The following is a 20,054-nucleotide window of genomic DNA, read 5'->3' as shown; positions in this document are numbered from 1 at the left end:
CTGACTGGAAATGATCAGAGCTGCGTCCTATTGAGTAATGGTTTGTCAATCATTTCATTTCCATCATCTTTTTTGAATTACATATTTACAGGATTTTGACCAAGAAAAACCTGAAACTTCCATCTGGGAATTAAAACCACAAAATTTTAAAATTAAAAATTAAATGTAGTGGTATTTGATTTCAAAATTAAGTAATAGGTAGTGTTAATTTCACAATCAGGTATTCAGTTTCTTGCTTCTTTGGACAAGAGTTGATGACAAACGCTGGGCTTCATTATCTTAGCATGTGATGTGAACAGGGTATTATCAGCTAAAAAAAAACATCAGTCTTTTACTTTCAGTGTTCAGGAATATGACTTGAAGTTAAACACCCCTGGTGCCTTGAATTGTAATGCCTATCTGAATATTTCTTTTCCTACACTCTGCACACAATTCTTTTGCTATTTACATGGCTTAATGTGTTGAAACTGTTGTGGAGAATAAAGTAGATTGAAACCATACAGCAGGGGTATTCAATTAAAATTCAAATGAGTTCAGTTGCTAAAATTCCCTCCCAGCAAAGGTCCGAACCTCATACCTAAAATCAGAATCACGATTAATTGAACATTTTTACCTTGATTACGATTAATAAATGAATATTTTGCTTTTTTTGTGGTTTGTTTTTTTGCCCTCATAGTTCACTGACACAGTTTCATGTGACCATGGTTTGTTGGAGTGTAATAAACATATGATTTATTATATAATGCATTTCTAGTCTTTCAACCACTCAGTGTTTCTACCTACCTAAGTATGTTTGGGATGCTCTGGATTGGTGTGAACCAACCAACGACGTAGAACTATGAGAAGGAGATTTGTTGCACTATATGAGGCAAATGGTGGTCACATGCGATAGTGACTGACAGATGACACTGTTTAATCAGCTGCAGGTGGATGGATTATCCTGAAAAAAGAGAAGTGCTCACTAACATGGCTTTAAACTCATTTGCAATTGAAATTTGAGAGACATAGGTTTTTATGTGCATAAAAAGCAAAAATAAATAAATAAATGTTGCTTTTAAATTTTTGTTCAGTGTGTATTTACTAGACACAGACATACACCTGTGTTTTTGCTATAGACAAATCGGTAGTTGCCTGATATTAATAATTACATGTCCCTGCAGTCCCTTCCCAATTCTGTGCCCTTAGCCAATAGGAACACTAAATGTAAGCCAGCCTACACTTATTTTGCTTTGACAAGTCAAACTTACATTGTATTTTTGTCCGTTTTCCTTCTTTCTTTTGCTACACGCTGCTGTTTGTGTTAAGTGTGAAGGGGGAATGCAAATTTTGGATGTAGACATTGTGTTCTTTAAAACACATTAATGCTCAGGATTCTCCTCTGGAAGAAGGATACAGTTCTCCTTCCGGCTACTGGAAACATTTAATTGCTCCTTTCTGATCCTGGAGGAGACAGTTTGTGTCTAACCTCTCTGAAGCTAAATGGCTTCAGACAGAGACTGTCCACACCCTGCAGCCTTCCACACACATGAAATACTATTTTAAAAACTCTGCTCCAAACCTAATGTCACTGTGGGAGAAACAGAAAGAGACATTCTGCCTCTGGGTGACAGAGGACACTGATAACGGTAGAAAAAGAAGAGGTGTTCATATGAACTCTGCTATGTGTCTGTGTATTCTGTAAATTTTTCATGCTTAAATTCATGGAGGAAATGAGAAATTCATACAAAGGAAAACCCAATCAAATATTTATTCTAAACATCGCTCATTTAATAGTGTCTGACTCACACACACACACACACACACACACACAAAAGCACACGTAGGCATGATCCATCCTTTTGTGTCTTTCGTTTGGGAACGTTACCTCTTTAAGTGTGCATGTGGCACATATTTTTTCAGTCATGATTCATTTAATTTATTAACCCATGAACTTTAATAGCATTCATGTGTTTCAACAAGATATTGTTGCTCATGTTCAAAACATTCTGCACATTCAGAACACATCACACATATCTGTGCTGTCTGACATTTTGACAGAAGAGTCACAGTTAATGAGGTTGGAGTGGAGGTTTGAGTACAGTGTAACACAAAGCACTTTTCTGTAGTGAAACATTAAGTTGTTGCTGTGTTTCAGAAAATGCTTGAAGCCTCGGAACTCAGTAAGACCATCCAGTGAGGAGGAGAGGAGGACCTATAGACAGTGACAGACCGCAGCAGCCACCTCACACTGTTGTTTACTCCAACAAATTCACATGTATGTATTAAGACCAAACTGCTTTGGAGAATTTGTGGCTGATCTTCACACAGGGCTGTGCTGCTTCCCTGCAATATCTTCTCAGAATGGGCTGCAAACTGTGGGGCACTACTAGAGATATTACATTGCTCTACACAGTACACTGTAATAATGGTGTTGATGGTGGTGTACACATGAGATAAATGGTGTGGTTAAAATCACAAAAGAATGCTGTATTATGACATACTATACTGTAGCAAGTATTGAGTTTATATCCATGAGAGTTGATAAAAGTACATTTTTTTCTGTTACATACTGTATTTGTTCTGTTCCTCAGTCACTGGGGGAAGTTTTGATTGATTTTAATCAGTACTGTGGTTTGGGAGTGTTAAAAATTATGATTAGTGATGGTGTATACAGAGTAAACCAAAGCCTTGATGTAAGTACTGACTGTCCTTCACTATGAAAGGTGCTTGTATCATTTTGAGTTCTGCACTCCAAGTATGGAGCAAATTATGTCCATAAAGATTTCAATTTTAAAAGCAACTGAACACCTGAATTGTGAAATGTGAATTTGTAGGTATGAAATATTTAACTTAAGAACTTGGAAAAACTAAATTTAAAGATTTTTTTTCAAGGGCTCACAAGTTCATGGAGAAAATTAAATTTTGCAATGGACATTTCTTAATCAAAAAAATTCCATTCCAAATTGCTTAGACAGTTATTGAAATCAAAATTCAAAATTTAAACACCGGGTCTACCAAGAAAAAGCTATCAAGCCTGACTGGAAATGATCAGAGCTGCGTCCTATTGAGTAATGGTTTGTCAATCATTTCATTTCCATCATCTTTTTTGAATTACATATTTACAGGATTTTGACCAAGAAAAACCTGAAACTCCCATCTGGGAATTAAAACCACAAAAATTAAAAATTAAAAAATTAAATGTAGTGGTATTTGATTTCAAAATTAAGTAATAGGTAGTGATAATTTCACAATCAGGTATTCAGTTCCTTATAAAATTAAAGGAAAAAAATGACTTTCTTCTTTGCTTCTTTGGACAAGAGTTGATGACAAACGCTGGGCTTCATTATCTTAGCATGTGATGTGAACAGGGTATTATCAGCTAGAAAAAACATCAGTCTTTTACTTTCAGTGTTCAGGAATATGACTTGAAGTTAAACACCCCTGGTGCCTTGAATTGTATTGCCTATCTGAATATTTCTTTTCCTACGCTCTGCACACAGTCCTTTGCTATTTACATGACTTAATGTGTTGAAACTGTTGTGGAGAATAAAGTAGATTGAAACCGTACAGCAGGGGTATTCAGTTAAAATTCAAATGGGTCCAGTTGCTAAAATTCCCTCCCAGCAAAGGTCCGAACCTCATACCTAAAATCAGAATCACGATTAATTGAACATTTTTACCTTGATTACGATTAATAAATGAATATTTTGCTTTTTTTCTGGTTTGTTTTTTTGCCCTCATAGTTCACTGACACAGTTTCATGTGACCATGGTTTGTTGGAGTGTAATAAACATATGATTTATTAGTATTTGTTAAACTTTCCAGCATTATATGAAAATTAAAAGCTCCATCTTTAACAAACTTTGGGTAAATTTCTCTTCTGACTTCAGGACTCTGACTTCAATTTCTGTGAAATGTCTGTGCTATTAATCATTTTACTCAAGAATTAAAAACTTTTGAGTAGGCCTACTTCTCCTATAGCTGCCAACAGCCTTATGCATGCGATTTTTGTGATTCTTCCCAGTTAGAAAAAGGTTAAAAATAAGGTCACGTGCTTGTGGCCCCAGGCCCCCAAAACCTTACATCTGCCCCTGGTAATAATAATGAGAGCTCACAGTGAGCGGCTGGATGAGAGTTGTTTCTAAATAATTCATCCAATGTCTGATTAAACCTGAAAATAACACAAAGTAGTCTGTAGGAGTAAAAACAAGTCACTTTCCACCTCTGCAAATGTGTCTGTTTCAGACACTTTGCGCTCTGTTTGTCTGTCTCACTGCACTGCTGTTGGACCATCAGCTGTTTGATCTGCGATGATGAAATGCTGTGGCTGTCAAACACTCAGCTGTTCTAGAGTCTTTCTAAAGTCTTTCACTTTTTTACATGATTGTTCAACACTTCTGCCCTCGCTGTGTTTTGGCGTGAGATTTTCCTCAGTGTTATAAGAGCGTGAGACAGAGCCCAAAAGTGTGAGACACACGGCAGATGCATGGGAGTTGGCAGCCCCGGTGAGGAAAAGGTTAACAGAATTTTTGAATAACTGAAATATCCAACATGGGCAAGATTATGTCGGTTAGAGGTTATAAATGTTGGTTTCGATTATTTTTTGATTAATTGCCCAGCACTACTCCTTAAAAAATATTGTTCTCATTTCTACATTTTATTACAACTTGGCTTCGGGTCCAGATAGGATGAAGTTTTGGTCCTGGTCTGGACCGCGGTCCGCCAATTGGTGATACCTGCCTTACAGGGTAAAGTTATAAAGACAGAAATGAAATATGTGTCCATCTGTACCTTCTGTGTGTTTACAGTGTTATTGTATTTTAGCGCAGGAGGCCTGAAAAATAGAAAGTGGACTTGCATTTATATAATGCATTTCTAGTCTTTCAACCACTCAGTGTTTCTACCTTACAAACCACATTCACCCATTCACACGCACATTCATTCACTGGTGGCCGAGGCTACCGTACAAGATACCACCTGTTCATCAGTGAAACATTTGTACGCTTTTACAAACCAATTGTACAATTTGTGCCCAAAGACACTGTGATGTGCAGACTGGAGGAGACAGGAATCTAACACATGGTAAGGACAGAGGACACTTAATAATATTAATAAATAAAAGTGAACCACCAATTTTCCATTTAGTGGATGACTAACTCTACTTCCTGAGCCACAGACGCCCGACATGCTTTACACACACTCCTAACATTTTAAAGTGTTTGCAAGAAAGAGAGAGTAGAAAGATCAACTCTCTAGATGATGTTAGAAAAAGTGTGTTAGTCTAAGTAAAACTGGACTTTTAAAGTACATTTAAACATGTTAGTCTGACTGAAGTTGTACTAAGTCGAATTTCTTAAAGTTGGACTAACACCTGGATAAAGTGATTGGATGTCAATATACTCTTTCATTTCTACGCCTCAACCAGACCTGACCTGGTCTAGGTGTTCTGTGCTGCTCCATAGTTCCCACACCGGGTTTTGACCTGGAAGTCAAACAGCGCAAATTTATAGAAGAAAGCTCAGACATCAAAGAAAAAGAGGGGAGGAAAACAAAACCAAGACCAAGGTAAAAAAGTAAAGCGTTAGGGTACATACAAAACATACAGCATGGAAAAGTTATCCATGTTTTCACCAAATGTCCAGTAGCAACTAGCTGAAAGGGGGCATATCTCTACTGACTGTGGATTGGTCGATTAGTAAATGGATCCTCCCCCTTGTCTACTGGAACAAGGACAGCAGTCTGATTTTATGACCTAATTGAGCTGTAACTGTAGCGCCACTTGAACAGTCTGTTAGGTTAGAGTGTCCAGGTGCAGCTGATCAGTTGAAATTGAGGCCATGTCGACAAATTATTTGTCCAAGAGGGAGGATGGTTCAAGGTCAAGGCCATGAGGTCAAACATCATGGGGTCAAGGAAAGTTGATGAAACTAAAATGTTCAGATTATGGACTACCAAAAGCACATCTTCATTAAATTGTTGTTTTTTTTATGCACCCTTTCTTTCATAACTGCTGTTTTATTTATCTGTTGTCTTGAAAAAACACTTGATGATTTGTTGTCTTTTTGAAGCACTTTGTAATTTGGATCTTAAAAAGTGTGCTACTATTAAGACTGTTATTATTATTATTAGTGTTGTTGTTGTTGTGGTTGTTGCTGTTATTATCTTAATTACTTTGCATTCTTACCTCGTTGTTTCATGCATGTCACACAGGCTAAACAAGGCCAACCTGGTGAAAAATATTACATCATTATTAAGGTTAGAATTCAAATTAAAAAGTTTAATAATATAATCAGTCACAGAAGTGAAATGTATTGTTGTCACACACAATAGTTGCTCACACTCATCCTACTTACACCTCATGCTTATCGCCATGAATCCAAATATGACTGCCGCTTAGATACTAATGGGTCTTTTCACTCAGTGAGGAACCTTCCTAAAAAAAGGGGGTACAGCAGTCATATTTTAACAGTAGAGAACCAAGCCAGACAGAAGGGATGCAGTAAAGATTTGTGTCAGCAGGGGGACAAGGGTAAATGGACTGCACTTGTATAGCCCTTTTTAGTCTTCTGACCATTCAAAGCACTTTTACACTACATGTCACATTCACCCATTCACACACACATTCACACACTGATGTCAGAAGCTAACGAAGAGCACAGGTAAATATGATTTAATCAGAGGAGTGGGCATGGGGTCAAGAGGGCACGTAATAGACCCTGAATTTGTAAAACATTTAGAAAAAGAGCTAATGGGAGGGGATGTTGCGAAAACAGTAACTTGAGTGGATGTTTAATGTAGTATATAAAAGGGATAATTTTGTTTTCAGAAACAGTAAACAGAGGTGGTAAATATATCAGCGCTTCAATCAAACACTGGTGTAAAAGATTTACCATCAAAATAACCACTAGATGCATTTGGCTTGGATTCAAATGTATAAAATGGGGTAGAAATTAAATTTTTTTTAAATTGTAGGGGTTCTGTCCCAAAATAGACTGCAATTTCATGCTGCCATTTTGTTAATGTATTGGATGAATATTGCATTGTTACAGCATAGGATACTATGCACATTTGTTTATCCACTGAACTCCATTTGGGCTAAACTCACCAACCAGCTTCACAGAGTCATACTGTAAAAGTTGATCCTGCAGCATTATCAGACTTCTGAGAATAAACAAATATATACAAATCTGACATATTATGGCAACAATCACAAAAATCGCACGCATAAGTCAAATGAGAAACACTACAGTAAGAAAATGTTTAGAGTATTATGTGGAGCTATAATGATGAAATCAGAGCACAAAAGGCATTCATCCTCCTCTTCCCCTTCCTCCTCTTTCTTCACTTTGCTCTCACTCTTCCTCTCTGCTTCTCATGCTGCTCCGTTTTTCCCCTAGACAGTTTAGGTCACCTGAGACCTCTGTCATGCTCTGACAGATGGCTGGAGTGTTTTGCCAGCTGAGTTTGAACATGTGAGATGTGAGTCAGACCAATTGGTAATTAGGGTGTGGCATTTTGAGGGTCAGTGTTTTACAGGTAAACACAAGCCTCATTCTCACTACACAAAAAAAACAGCTAACACTTGTTAACATTTGGCTTTTTAATGCAAGGGGAATACATACAATCGGCATTCACACCCGGGTCAAATGACTGACAAATGACAAATGCAGTAGACACAGGTTTTTATCACCTCAAATCAACATTGATGGGAACGCCACACCCGGGTGAATGTGGTCATTTCAACTCTTTAAGTGGCAAAATGCAATGACGCGCCGTTACTAATTACCATCTGTTTCCTCTGAAAGCAGCACTAAATCACCGATCCAAAATAGTCTGCACCGAGTTTGAAATATAGATTGAATAAATATGTAGAAATAGAAGAAACCACTGAGAAGTTTTAAAAGACCTTTGTTCCTGCTGTTGTCTACTGTTTACCTGTTCCCCTGCCTGTCTGTGACATCGTACAAACACACCAACAAACCACCCCCCACACCCAAAACAGCTGACAGAAAGGCACACTCTAATACAGTATTTAGCAGGTTTACCTGTGTCTGAAAAACCTGCGCACAAGCTACTTTTGGTGGGAAAGCGGTAAAAGTGTGCTGTTTATGGCCTAGTGCTCGGCTTCACATGGAGTCCAGCTCACCAGAGCATTCCACCCCTATCACAGGAATGTGACAAAAGACCAATGATTTTGAGGCTGGGCAAAAATTGGTGCCCAAGTCTGATCATACCTCATATGGTTTTCCACTATGGGAAATTAATCTGCGCTTTGATATCAGGAATGACTCTGGTCCAGATGCAGGCATCTGGTTGTAAAGCATTTAAATATATTAGCCATTATAATATTACAACATGCCACAGGATGTGCGATGATCCAGTGGAACTGCTCATCCCCTCTGGAGTTAGTTTTACCACAACCAGAGTCATTTAACTTCCTCCAGTCAATCTCTTAGTTTAATTTATCAGTTTGACCTTGGTCCTTCAGCATCAGACACTCTGTGGTTCTATGACGGGCCATGACTGCTCCTGGGGGTGCACGAAGGAAAGAGAGCTCTTTTAGCCTCAGCAACAGGGTGGCACTCTGCTCAGCTCCATCTAATGGTAGATGAATAGACCGTGACTCCAGCATGTCTATTGCATGTTGATCTTCCTTTGTGTGCTTCACCTCCTTCTTGTTCTTGAAGGGCAGGGTCTGTGATTGCCACAGCTTTTATACTTTCTTATAGAGGTTTGGTGACTGAGTGACAAAGGAGGAGTGTAAAAAACACTCTACCTGATGTGGTAGAACACCAGCAAGCCCTTGTTGTGCCCAACCTAGTTTAGCACAAATGTGATGCCCACTAATGTGTGCCAGTTATTTTTTTGTTAAAAAGATCTATACTAGTACAACAGTGTGGTTTACAAATGAGGGAAATGGACATGTAGTCACGGTCCTTCAGCCAGTAGGGGGCACTGTGAGGTTGTTGTGGTTTACCTGCCGCTCCAAACTGGTCACTCTGATAGCAGTGTGATCCAGTGAAGAAGAAGCCACGTCTCCCATGTCATCCGTTCTTCTTTGTCATTTCAGGTACGAAATAAGCTCAGAAATAAGCTCAGAAATGAGCTCAGAACTAAGTGAAAGTTGTTTAACAAGCTTGTGAATGTTCTGTGGTAGTTTTCGTCAACGCACAGTCAGCTAAGATGAACAGTAGAGTACTTAATCCTGTGTTTATGAGACTGCATGCCCGACAAAAGTAGTCAAAATGACTGCGCCACACTCGGTTACTGTTCAGCAGAGTGATAAAGTTGTACATGTTAGTGTGGGCAGCACCTCTCCATTCTTTTGATGCAAGTTTTTTTTATTTATTTAAGAACTGGCTCCATGATATATTTCAATGTGTTTAATCGGTGTGTTAAAACTGTGTTAAAAGCTGTGTTAAAAACAGGTTAAATAGTAAGCCGTTGAGTAAAAATAAGGAAATTCACGTTGCTGTGAAAGTAAGTCAGTTAGCTAAAAAAGTTAAAAAGTTATGTCTATTTACATGTTGCTTTGAAACATACAAGTCCAGAAAATACAATATAATATTTGAGTGAAGTGCATTTCAAGTGCAGGTTTTGTCATAATGTTATTTTTATGTAGATTTTGGGATAGTGACTGATTATGAGAGAAACACATGTTTTATGGATTTGAATATGTCTAAAGAGACATTAAGAAAATACAGTGTCCTGCTGGTTAAATATGAAAATGGACAATGCATACAGACAGTAAGTGACATGAGATGTTTCATAAATATAGCTGCGTGATGCAGTGAAGAAGAAACCACGTCTACCAAGTCATCCTTTCTTCTTTGTCATTTCAGCTACATATAGCTGTCCACTGGAGCCGCAGCCTGGCACCCGTTACACAAACAGCCACTGGCCTTCCTGGTGACTTGTGGAGCACAGGACCAACAGGGGTGATGTGGTGAGGGTGATTGGACTGAATCAGCTTTACCTGGCCGAAACTGTTGAGATGGGGGTATCCCCTCAATCTTCATTTCTTCTTAAACTACATCTAAAAGAAAAAGACAGTAAAGTTACCTTGTACTTCGAATGTTTGTGGAGCAGTATTGTTCAGCTAATGCCAACTGCTCAGCAGTAAAGGCTTTTTACTATGTCTTACCTTTGACTTGTCTTGGACACTTCCAAGTACATGCCCCCTCCACATAGCAGGAGGACATCCTGACAGATAATTTAAAAATCTGATTCAAATTCCCTGTCAGCAGAGTATCTCAGGCCCTGCATCAACAAACGTGAAACTAGCTGTACTTAATATCAGATCCTTGGGTAATAAATCACTTTTGATCATGATGATTTTATAACCCCTTTGAGATTTGTTTAGACAGCAAAAATGGAAATGCTGCTCCTAGGTGGGTAGTGTCTATGCCCTTTTAAGGGAGACAGAGTTCTCTGTAAGCTGTCATTTGGTGAGTTTTTGTCTTTTGAATATATGTCATTTACCGTAAAATGGAAGTTAAATTCTCTCTGTGTATCTTCTATACAGTTATTTACAGGCCACCAAAATACTCTCCAAATTTTCTTTGTAATTTTACTGAGATGCTTTCAATTTTTTGCACAGAATTTGACTGTGTAGTAATCACAGGTGATTTTAATATACATGTGGATCATGTCTGTGAGAAAAATGCCGCACAACTTTCTGCAATACTTTTGATCTTTTGATCTACATTTGATCTTTGTCAACATATGAGAGAGCCAACCCACAATAGAGACACAGACACACTCTAGATCTAGTCATCACTAAAGGTTTTAATATTTCAAATGTCACTGTGCTGGATGTTGCTCTGTTAGATCATTTCTGTGTATTTTTTGATCTGTCAGTAACTCTTTAACTGTCCACAGATCAACAAATATTGAAAAAAGATACTTCAGTGAGAATACCAGAACACTTTTCATGGAAGCCATTCAATTTGAAACTGACACAATCTCAAACCATGTTGATGATCTCTCGCACCCCTGCACTTCTGAAATTGCAAATGTAATTGACACCATTGCTCCTATTAAGGATAAATTAATCAGTCAAAGGCTGAAGGCACCGTGGAGAAACACTCCTTCTGTGATGGTCCAGAAAAGGGAGTGCCGGAAAGCAGAACGAAAATGGTAAGTCAAAGCATCACCTTCATTTTGAAATCTATAAAGAAAATTTACACATTTGTAATTTGACCTTGAGAAGTGCAAGGTAGTCATTTTTCTCTGAGATCATCAACAGAAACAGTAACAATTCACGTGTGTTATTTGCTACAAAGGACAGATTAACTAACCCTCCTGTTCCAATATCTGCAGAACTTGTTTCCACCAGCAAATGAGTTTGCAGACGTTTTTAATAGCAAGGTTCAAGGCATCAGACTTGCAATTAACTCTTCAATGCCAAAGAATAATGAGCCATCACTGCAGGCTTCACAAGGTAACTTGCTAAGTGTGGAACAATTTAAAGCCATCAGAAATTATCTCCCGTCTCACTTCCTCCACCTGTTGCCTTGATGTTTTACCCACTAGCTTCCTTAAAACTGTTCTGAGCAGTCTGGTAAAACAACTCACTCTTATAGTTGCTTTGAAAACCGCAGTCATCAAGAAGAGCAGCCTGGGTGCCACTGTACTCAACAACTACCGGCCTATTTTAAACTTACCATTTTTTCAGAAAAGTTATTGAAAAAGTTGTCCACTAGCAACTTAGCAACTTCTTAAAACTTAACAATTGCTATGATAACTTTCAGTCAGGTTTTCGGTCCCATCACAGCACTGAGACTCATAAAGGTATTACATAACATCCACCTTAACACTGATTCCGACAAAGTCTCTGTTTTAGTGCTACTGGATCTAAGTTTGACACAGTGGACCACACAATTTTATTAGAAAGACTAGAAAACTGGATTGGACTGTCTGGCACTGTCCTTAAATGGTTCAAGTAATATCTTCATGACAGGAAGTACTTGTCTCAATTGGAAACTGTAAGTCAGAAAAGATGACTATCACATATATGCTTCTATTAGGCCAATTATGCAAAATAACAAAGTAGCCTACCACAATTATGCAGATGGCACGCAAATATACATATCACTTTCAAGATTATGAAGCTGCAGAACATTGTGTCACTCTATTGAGCAAATCAGTGATTGGATGCATCAAAACTTTCTCTAATCAATAGAGATAAGACCAACATCATTGTCTTTGGGCCATGGAAAGAAAGGCAGAGTGTTCGCTCTCACCTTAAATCCCTCTCTCTCATAACTCAGAGTCAAGCAAGAAACCTTGGGGTTATCATGGACTCTTATTTAAATTTCCACAGTCACTTCAAATCAGTAACTTCATCTGCCTACTATCATTTCAAAAACTTTGCCAGAGTCTGAGGAATAATGTCACAGTAAGACATGGATAGGCTCACCCACGGCTTTATTTCCAGTAGGTTAGATTACTGCAACGGTCTGTTTGTAGCCCTTTTAAAACAAGCTGTTCAGCAACTTCAGCTTATACAGAATGCTGCTGTGAGAGTCCTGACAAAAACTACGAAATATGACCACATTACTCCAGTTCTAAAATCCTTACACTGGCTACCTGTCACTCAGAAAATTGATTTTAAAATCTCGCTGCTTGTCTATAAATCAATCTGTGGCTCAGCGCCAAAATATATCTCTGGCATGCTTGTTCTTTTTCGGGAGTTTTTCCTTAGGTGATGTGAGGGTCTAAGGGCAGAGGGATGTCATACACTGTAAATCCCTCTGAGGCAAGATAATGGGCTCTATAAATATGTAACTGACTTGACTTGACTTGACTTGTGTCATATGAACCTTCAAGGACCCTCAGAACATCAGGGGCCGGCCTACTTAGCATCTCAAGAGTCAGAACTAAACATGGTGAAGCAGCATTTTGTTATCATGCAGCACAAACCTGGAATAACCTCCCAGATGAGGTTCGACAGGCCCAGATTCCTTTCCTTTTTTTTTTACACTGCCTACTCCACCTGCTGAATGACCCCGTGATTCTTAAACTTGATTTTAAATCATTTTAAATGATCTTCTTATCTTGGCACCTCTTGTCTGCTTTTTTTTTTTTTATCATTTAGTAATTGATTTTACCTTGTATATTTTATCTCTTTCTCTTTTATTGTAAATCTGTATCTTTTATTATGTTTTTATAATTTAGTTGATTTGCACTTTGAATTGCCCTGTGTGTGAAATGTGCTATACAAATAAGCTGCCTTGCCTTGCCAAGCTAAGCCAAGCCAAGCCAAGCCAAGCCAAGCCAAGGAGGCATACATTATTGCCAGAGCATGACTGAGAGCTGGCATCAAGGAGGCTTAGAGGAGACATCAGCAGAGACTGGAGAAAGACCTCAACACCAACAGCACTAAAGATATGTGGCAGGCGATTCAAAATATCACAGGCTACAAAAGCAGGAACACCCCCATCAAATGTGAGGCCACGTTGCCAGACGAGCTGAACACATTTTACGCTCACTTTGACCTCCTCAATAAGGACTCAGCTGAAAAGTCTACTCCGCCTCCAGAGGACCAGCCACTCTCAGTGACCATAGCAGATGTGAGAAAACTCCTACTGAGAGTGAATATAAACAGGTCTGCTGGCCCTGACAACATTCCTGGACATGTACTAAAAACGTGTTGATCAGCTTGTTTATGTTATAACTGATATGACTGACTCCTCAAGACAGCCATCATCGTTCCTGTACCCAAAAAGTCTGCTGTGTCTAGTCTTAATGACTACCACCCTGTGGCTCATACCGCTTTCAGAACCAACAGATCCACAGAGGATGCCATATCTACTGCTTTTCACTCAGTCTTCACTCACCTGGAGAATAAGAACAGTTACATCAGGATGCTGTTTGTTGACTTCAGCTCAGCATTCAACACAATCTCTCCCATGAAGCTGATTGGAAAACTTAACACTCTGGGTTTAGTACAATACTCTGCAACTAATTACTGGACTTCCTCACATGCAGACCCCAGAGAGTTCGAAATGGCAGTCACACCTCCTCTATAGTAGTGCTCAACATCGGAGCCCCCCAGGGCTGTGTGCTCAGCCCCCTCCTGTTAACACTATCACAGGGTGTGTGTGACTGTGTGTGTGTTGGTGTGACTCTGCCTTCTCTCCCTTCCTCCTCTGTGTGCCCTCTAATTACTAACTGCTTACACCTTCCACTCTGGGGAGAGAGAGCGACAGTCTTGCACATATTGGTAGTGTGGGCTTTTTCTTGGTGATCCTGAATAAGCACAGGTGTGTAGAGGTGAGCGTATGTATAAGAGAGGGGCAGACAGGCGCAGAAGGCTGAAAATGAAAAGAGCATGAGGAGAGTGGCTAGAATACGGCAAGAGAGATGGTGTGCAGCCGACAGTGAACGGACCATGAGAGCGAAGCTGCAGCTGGCGACAAGGGAGGTGCAGACAGCGGCCAGTGGTGAGAGACGGGGAAGCACGTCAGTGAGGGACCTGGTGACCCCCGACAATGGCAGTGACTCGGCAGCCGATCAGCACCCAAAGGAGAGAGAGACGTGAGAGGCGGCTCAGTGGGACACATGAAGGGGTGAAGTGTGCTTCACCTCACCTCTCCCTCTCCTCTCCTTCACCTGCCTCCCCCTGCACCCAGCCTCGCTCGGAGCAAGGAAGTGGACAGACCTTCAAAGTGGACTTGATGGACAGTGGTTTTAAAAGAGACTTTTAACTGGAGCCCTTTTAATAGTTTTTGATTATTTATTGGCTTAGTTTTTAATAAATTGTACATTTTGCACATCACATTGATAATCTGCATGTTGATTGAGCAGATTGCTCCCCAACTGAACCAGGTAAAGAAAGTAAAACTAAAACAGGGGTTCCACCCCCTGTGACACCACCATCTTTGGTCGTATTACAAAAAACAATAAGAATTCATACTGGGGGAAATCAACAATCTTGTCAAGTGGTGCACCAAGAACAACCCACTGCTCAATGTCAGTAAAACCAAGGAGCTGATTTTTGATTTTAGAAAGAACACAGAAGACACAGAACCCTGTCTACATCAGCAGAGCTGAGGTGGAGCAGGTGAACAGCTATAGGTTCCTTGGAATTACTGTCACTGAGAACCTATCTTGGTCATCACACATCACCACCCAGGTTAAAAAAGCACAGAAAAGGCTCTACTTCCTGCAGAAACTTAGGAAGGCTAAATTCCAGAGCACGATCCTGGTTAACTTCTACAGAGGAGCAATAGAAAGCATACTGACTGGAAACATCATGAACTAGCATGGTTTGTGCATAGCCCAGGACAGAAAGGCTCTACAGCGGGTGATTAAAACTGCCCAGAACATCACTAGTTTCCATCTACAGAGCATCTGTGACCTCTGTGAAGTGAGGTGTCTGCACAGAGCCTAAAGGATACTGAAAGACCCCCAGCCACAGTCTGTTCACCCTGCTGGCATCTGGAAAAAGATACAGAAGTATCCACTGCAAAACTACCAGACTACAGAGCAGCTTCTTTCCCCAGGCTGCGAGACTCTTCAACTCCTCCTTCGATGCTAAAAAGATGTAGCAGGATTTAGGATCAACTGCAGTTTCATTTCTTCTTAAACCACTTTTCAGAAAATGACAATAAATCTACCTTGTACCTTGTACCTTGTACCTTGAAGTTTAGCAAGTAGTCTGTTCATATGGGGGCCAGAATGAAGCTCACTCTCTCTGCTACTCCTTCCACACAGGTAAGCATCCCTGCTAGACTGGCAGCAGCCTGGGTGAAGTCTTGAAAGGCTTGACCATCACATTTTTTGGGGGTGATGAGTGCAAGGGGGCACTGAGTTTACTTTTAACTAACTGTTGGGGCTATGTGGCACTTGCATAGGGAGTAAGGTCATGTATGTATTGTTCAGCTACTTGGGATGCACTGGGAAACTTCAAATGCTCTAACAACATCTACTATTTGTTGTTTAGGTTTGGGGACATAGGAAGATGCAATCATCTCTAACATGTTATGGTTTAGACACTCAGGATTAAGTGGCTATTGAGCATGTTGGTACCGATCATGTTGGTTATGGACCATATTGTTATTATTGGTATGGTGAGTTCATCGTAGGAGCTGATGACCATATACCAGCAGAAGGTGCAGCTAGAGGCTGGGATCAGGCCTGGAGGTGCTGATGTCATCCATATTTGTTAAAATTTCAATACCCTTAGTCCCTTTGGTCTTACTATGCATAAAGTTGGATGTAAAAGCAGCTAATGTGGAAGATGTCTTTTTGTGTACAGAGAAAATTAATCTGCTCCAGGTACTGCTCTTCTTGATCTGGGAATAATTCATAGTCACTGACAGCTCCCAGATCTGACATTGATCCATCCTTTGCCATGTAAATTCTTGGTGAAGATCCCACAATTCTGTTCTGTCCTGCATGATGGGTGGTAGCATTTGTCTAGGCATAAGATAAGACAACTCATAGTCATGTCTGGATGAAGCCATGAATGGCTAAATGGTAGGCAAAGCACAGATTCAACTTAAAGGACCACTCTGTAAAACAAGGGGTGTGTCCATTAGCTGATGGTATCTTGCAACATCTGATTTGTCTTTGGTCAGAAGGAATATACTGGCAATCCAGGGATAAAACTCAACAATAGTCTTCATACACACTACTATCAGACAGGAACAACAGTCTTTAGAACAGGTGGATTATGGATAAAAACCCAGTTAGATGGGTTGTGAATATCAGGAGATGTATGTGTTGGTTCAGCAGTAATAAGCAGAATGTTCTACCCTCATAAAGGCTGGCTTGCCCCTTTATGCTTATGTTAACAGTTTAGGTGTGCAGGAAAAATGAAAATAAATTAGCTGCAATTCTGTATCAATTCCACCGATATCCTCCCTATTGTAATACCAGGCCATGCTCCTGTGTTATATAACTTCCTACGGACACACAGTAAACATACACAGAGAGGGCGTTTCAATATAACATTACTCCAGAATGCATTTTTTGAAGAAAAAAAAACCAGAGAAATAATCTTAAAGTATTTTTAGAAATAAACTCAGAGATGGCAGCCTCAACAAGTAAATGCTTTATAAGGGGAGAAGCCTTGTCATTTGCCTTCCACTTGAAGACGACCAAGAGGCGCAGGGTTATGCAATTAAAAGATGAGATACGAACTTTGGAATCTGACCTAAAACAGCGGTTTTCTGAGCAAAACCATTCAGCTCTTTCGACCCTGAAATTTGAATTGAATAATTTGTTCAAGGCTAAAGCTGAGTTTATAATTCATCGTAGGAGACTCATATATTATGACAAGAGCGAAAGATCAAGCAAGCTTTTAGCAGCCAGATTGAAACAAAATGAATCCTTTTCCACTATCAGTGCAATCCAAACATCATCTGGATCTGTCACCTATGACCCAGGTGAAATAAATAATACTTTTGCAGAATTTTATTCCCATCTCTATACGGCGGACCCTGTTCCGGACTTGGCTGCCCTTAAATTGTATCTGTCAGAACTTAAATAACCATCACTGACTGACAATGATGCAGAATCCCTTGAAACACCACTGACTCTTTTAGAACTTAAAGAGGCACTGAGATCGATGCAAAAAGGGAAATCGCCTGGCCTCCATGGGCTGCCTCCAGAGTTGTTTTTGGAATTGTGGGATATGGTTGGGCCATTGCTTTTAAATTCTTTTAACTATGCTTTAGACACTGGCTCCTTCCATCGTGACCAAGATACATCTCTCATATCAGTCCTGCTTAAGAAAGATAAACCACCTTTGAGATGCGGCAGTTACGGACTGACATCACTTATCACAACACAACTGAAGCTGTTTGCCAAAGTGTTAGTCAGAAGACTGGAGCCATGTGTTGGTGAATGAATCCATTGTGACCAAACAGGTTTTTTAAAGGGGAGACTTGCATCAGACAATGTCCGACACCTTCATGAATCACCTTTCATCAGAATTGGATAAACACCCCACAGCTATATTCAGCTTGGATGCACTAAAAGCCTTTGATCGAGTGAGCTAGATATGTTTATGGCAGGTGTTGGAGAATTTCGGATGTGGCAAAAAATGTATATCAATGATCAAAACACTGTACACCAATCCTTGTGCAGTCTGTTACAAACCTGGCTCACTGGTTTGCAACAAAGAGAGAGTCCACACAAAGTTTGCCAGGGAATAAGGAGATGTTTATTTAACTAAACATAATTAAAAGGAAAATAAGGTGCATATCAGTAGACCAGTGTGTGAGGTGGAATGAGATGTGTGTGTGTGTGTGTGTGTGTGCGCAACAAACAAAGAACATAACAAACTAAACTAAACCATGTCGGCCATGTGGCGTCAGCTGCTCAACCACCAGAGAGAGAGAACAGAATGACTCCAGCAGAGCAGCCCTTTTATAGAGGTAGGCCCCGCCTATAGGTGTGGCCAGCCATTTAGACGGCCCAACTACTCTGGGGCTGCAGCAAAGGAAGAAGCTGAGGAGAGAGGCACAGATTAGGGAGGCCGTCACAAGTCGTACAAACAAATAATATTTTGTCTAAAACATTCCCTCTGCAACGTGGAACTCGGCAACGCTGCCCACTGTCCCCACTCCTTTTTGCTTTGTCACTCGAATCGCTAGCCCAGACAATTAGATTAGACCCGCACGTCTCACCCATTAGTATACAAGGTACACACAAAAAAAATTTGCTTTACATGGATGATGTATTACTTTTTTTTTTTACCAAGATTTCTGAGTCTCTACCTCAAATATTTAAAGTCTTCAGGTGGTTCAGTCTATTTTCTGGTTATAAAATTAATTGGGACAAATCCCTCCTCATTTCTTTAAATGCCCCTGCAAAACACCTCAATTTACCAGTCATTCAACATATTCAATGGCATAAATCCACATTTACATATCTAGGCATAATTGTGAACAATTTCTCAGATATATCACAGGCAAAATACAATAAACTTGAAACACAGATTGTATCGCACATTCAGAGTTGGTCTGATCTCAAGATGTCACTGCAAGGCAGAATTGCGATACTGAAAATGAATGTACTAAGCCAACTAAATTTCCTGTTCTCTATGATCCCTATGCCTCCACCACCTAAATACTTTGATGAACTACAGTCCCTGAACACTAAATTCATATGGAATGATAAAAGAGCTCGTATTCGCCTACGCACGTTACAACGACCAAAATACTCTTCCTTTTTCCTTAAAATGTATTAAATGGCAAGGAAATCGCACTATGTTTGTAATATAGTGTTCAAATTGTTCAATAAAAAGTATGTAAAAAAAATGCAATCTGAATTCATATCAATACTTATGTATCATAAAATAGCACTCTGCTATCAAGCACCATGTTATCTTTAACAAAGCTGACATGTAACTCACACTCAGCTGTAAAATAAATCACACAAGCCTTTTCTCCCCTTTAACTCCTTAATGTTAGATGAAATTACTCAAGAGCAGGACATTTTAAATTAACAGGCTGTTAGCGGCTAATGATATATGTTTCGTATATATAGTACAATGTACTAACGTTAGCGTACTCTGTTAGTATATCTGTTATTGCTTCGTAAATCTACAAATTTAGCAGCAGATAATCCAATATCATGCTTTAATGCACATTAATTTAGCTAAGATATATAAACAACAATTCTTTAGACGTCATACCCTGTTACAGCCCATCACAAATGGTCTTCATTGCTGCAACTCCATTGCGTCACTAGCAATTAATGCTACTTCCAGGAACTATTGAGATGCTCCAAGTTTTGACATTGCTGTAAAAAAACGGTCCACTGGAGCAAACAGAGATGACGCCACTCTCTTAAAGGGATCTGGCAAGATGTCACTCCTTTGTAATCACCAACATTTGGATTTGTGATCAATTGTAATTTGATTAGGATCTAATTTAATGAGTGTTGCATTACTGATAATGTTACTCGGTAAATGTTGTTTGTATAAATAAGCACTTTTACAACTTTTGGCAGTGGTGATATGTCTCTTGTGTCATGAAGAATAATCAAAAAAAAAAATCAAACAAAGACCCCATGTATGAGACTGATTCCACATTTTATTTTTTGGATATTACCATAGC

The 20,054-nt window shown here is 39.6% G+C and overlaps 1 protein-coding gene across 2 annotated transcripts in view; it reads left to right on the top strand.

Annotated features, from left to right (window-relative positions):
* ano10a (anoctamin 10a) overlaps nucleotides 1–3,671 on the top strand; it is a 31,376-nt gene extending 27,705 nt beyond the window's left edge. For both annotated transcript variants that reach the window (XM_042489481.1, XM_042489480.1), the window contains one exon: nucleotides 2,135–3,671. In XM_042489481.1, coding sequence (XP_042345415.1) covers nucleotides 2,135–2,176 — 42 coding nt within the window. In that variant the 3' untranslated portion in view covers nucleotides 2,177–3,671. The remainder of the gene's footprint in view (nucleotides 1–2,134) is intronic.
* Nucleotides 3,672–20,054: the final 16,383 nt, after the last annotated feature.

The sequence above is a fragment of the Plectropomus leopardus genome, chromosome 7 (genome assembly GCF_008729295.1).
Source record: "Plectropomus leopardus isolate mb chromosome 7, YSFRI_Pleo_2.0, whole genome shotgun sequence".
Classification (NCBI taxonomy): domain Eukaryota; kingdom Metazoa; phylum Chordata; class Actinopteri; order Perciformes; family Serranidae; genus Plectropomus; species Plectropomus leopardus.
Note: the sequence above shows the minus strand (reverse complement) of the source record. Positions and strands in the feature narration are given on the sequence as shown.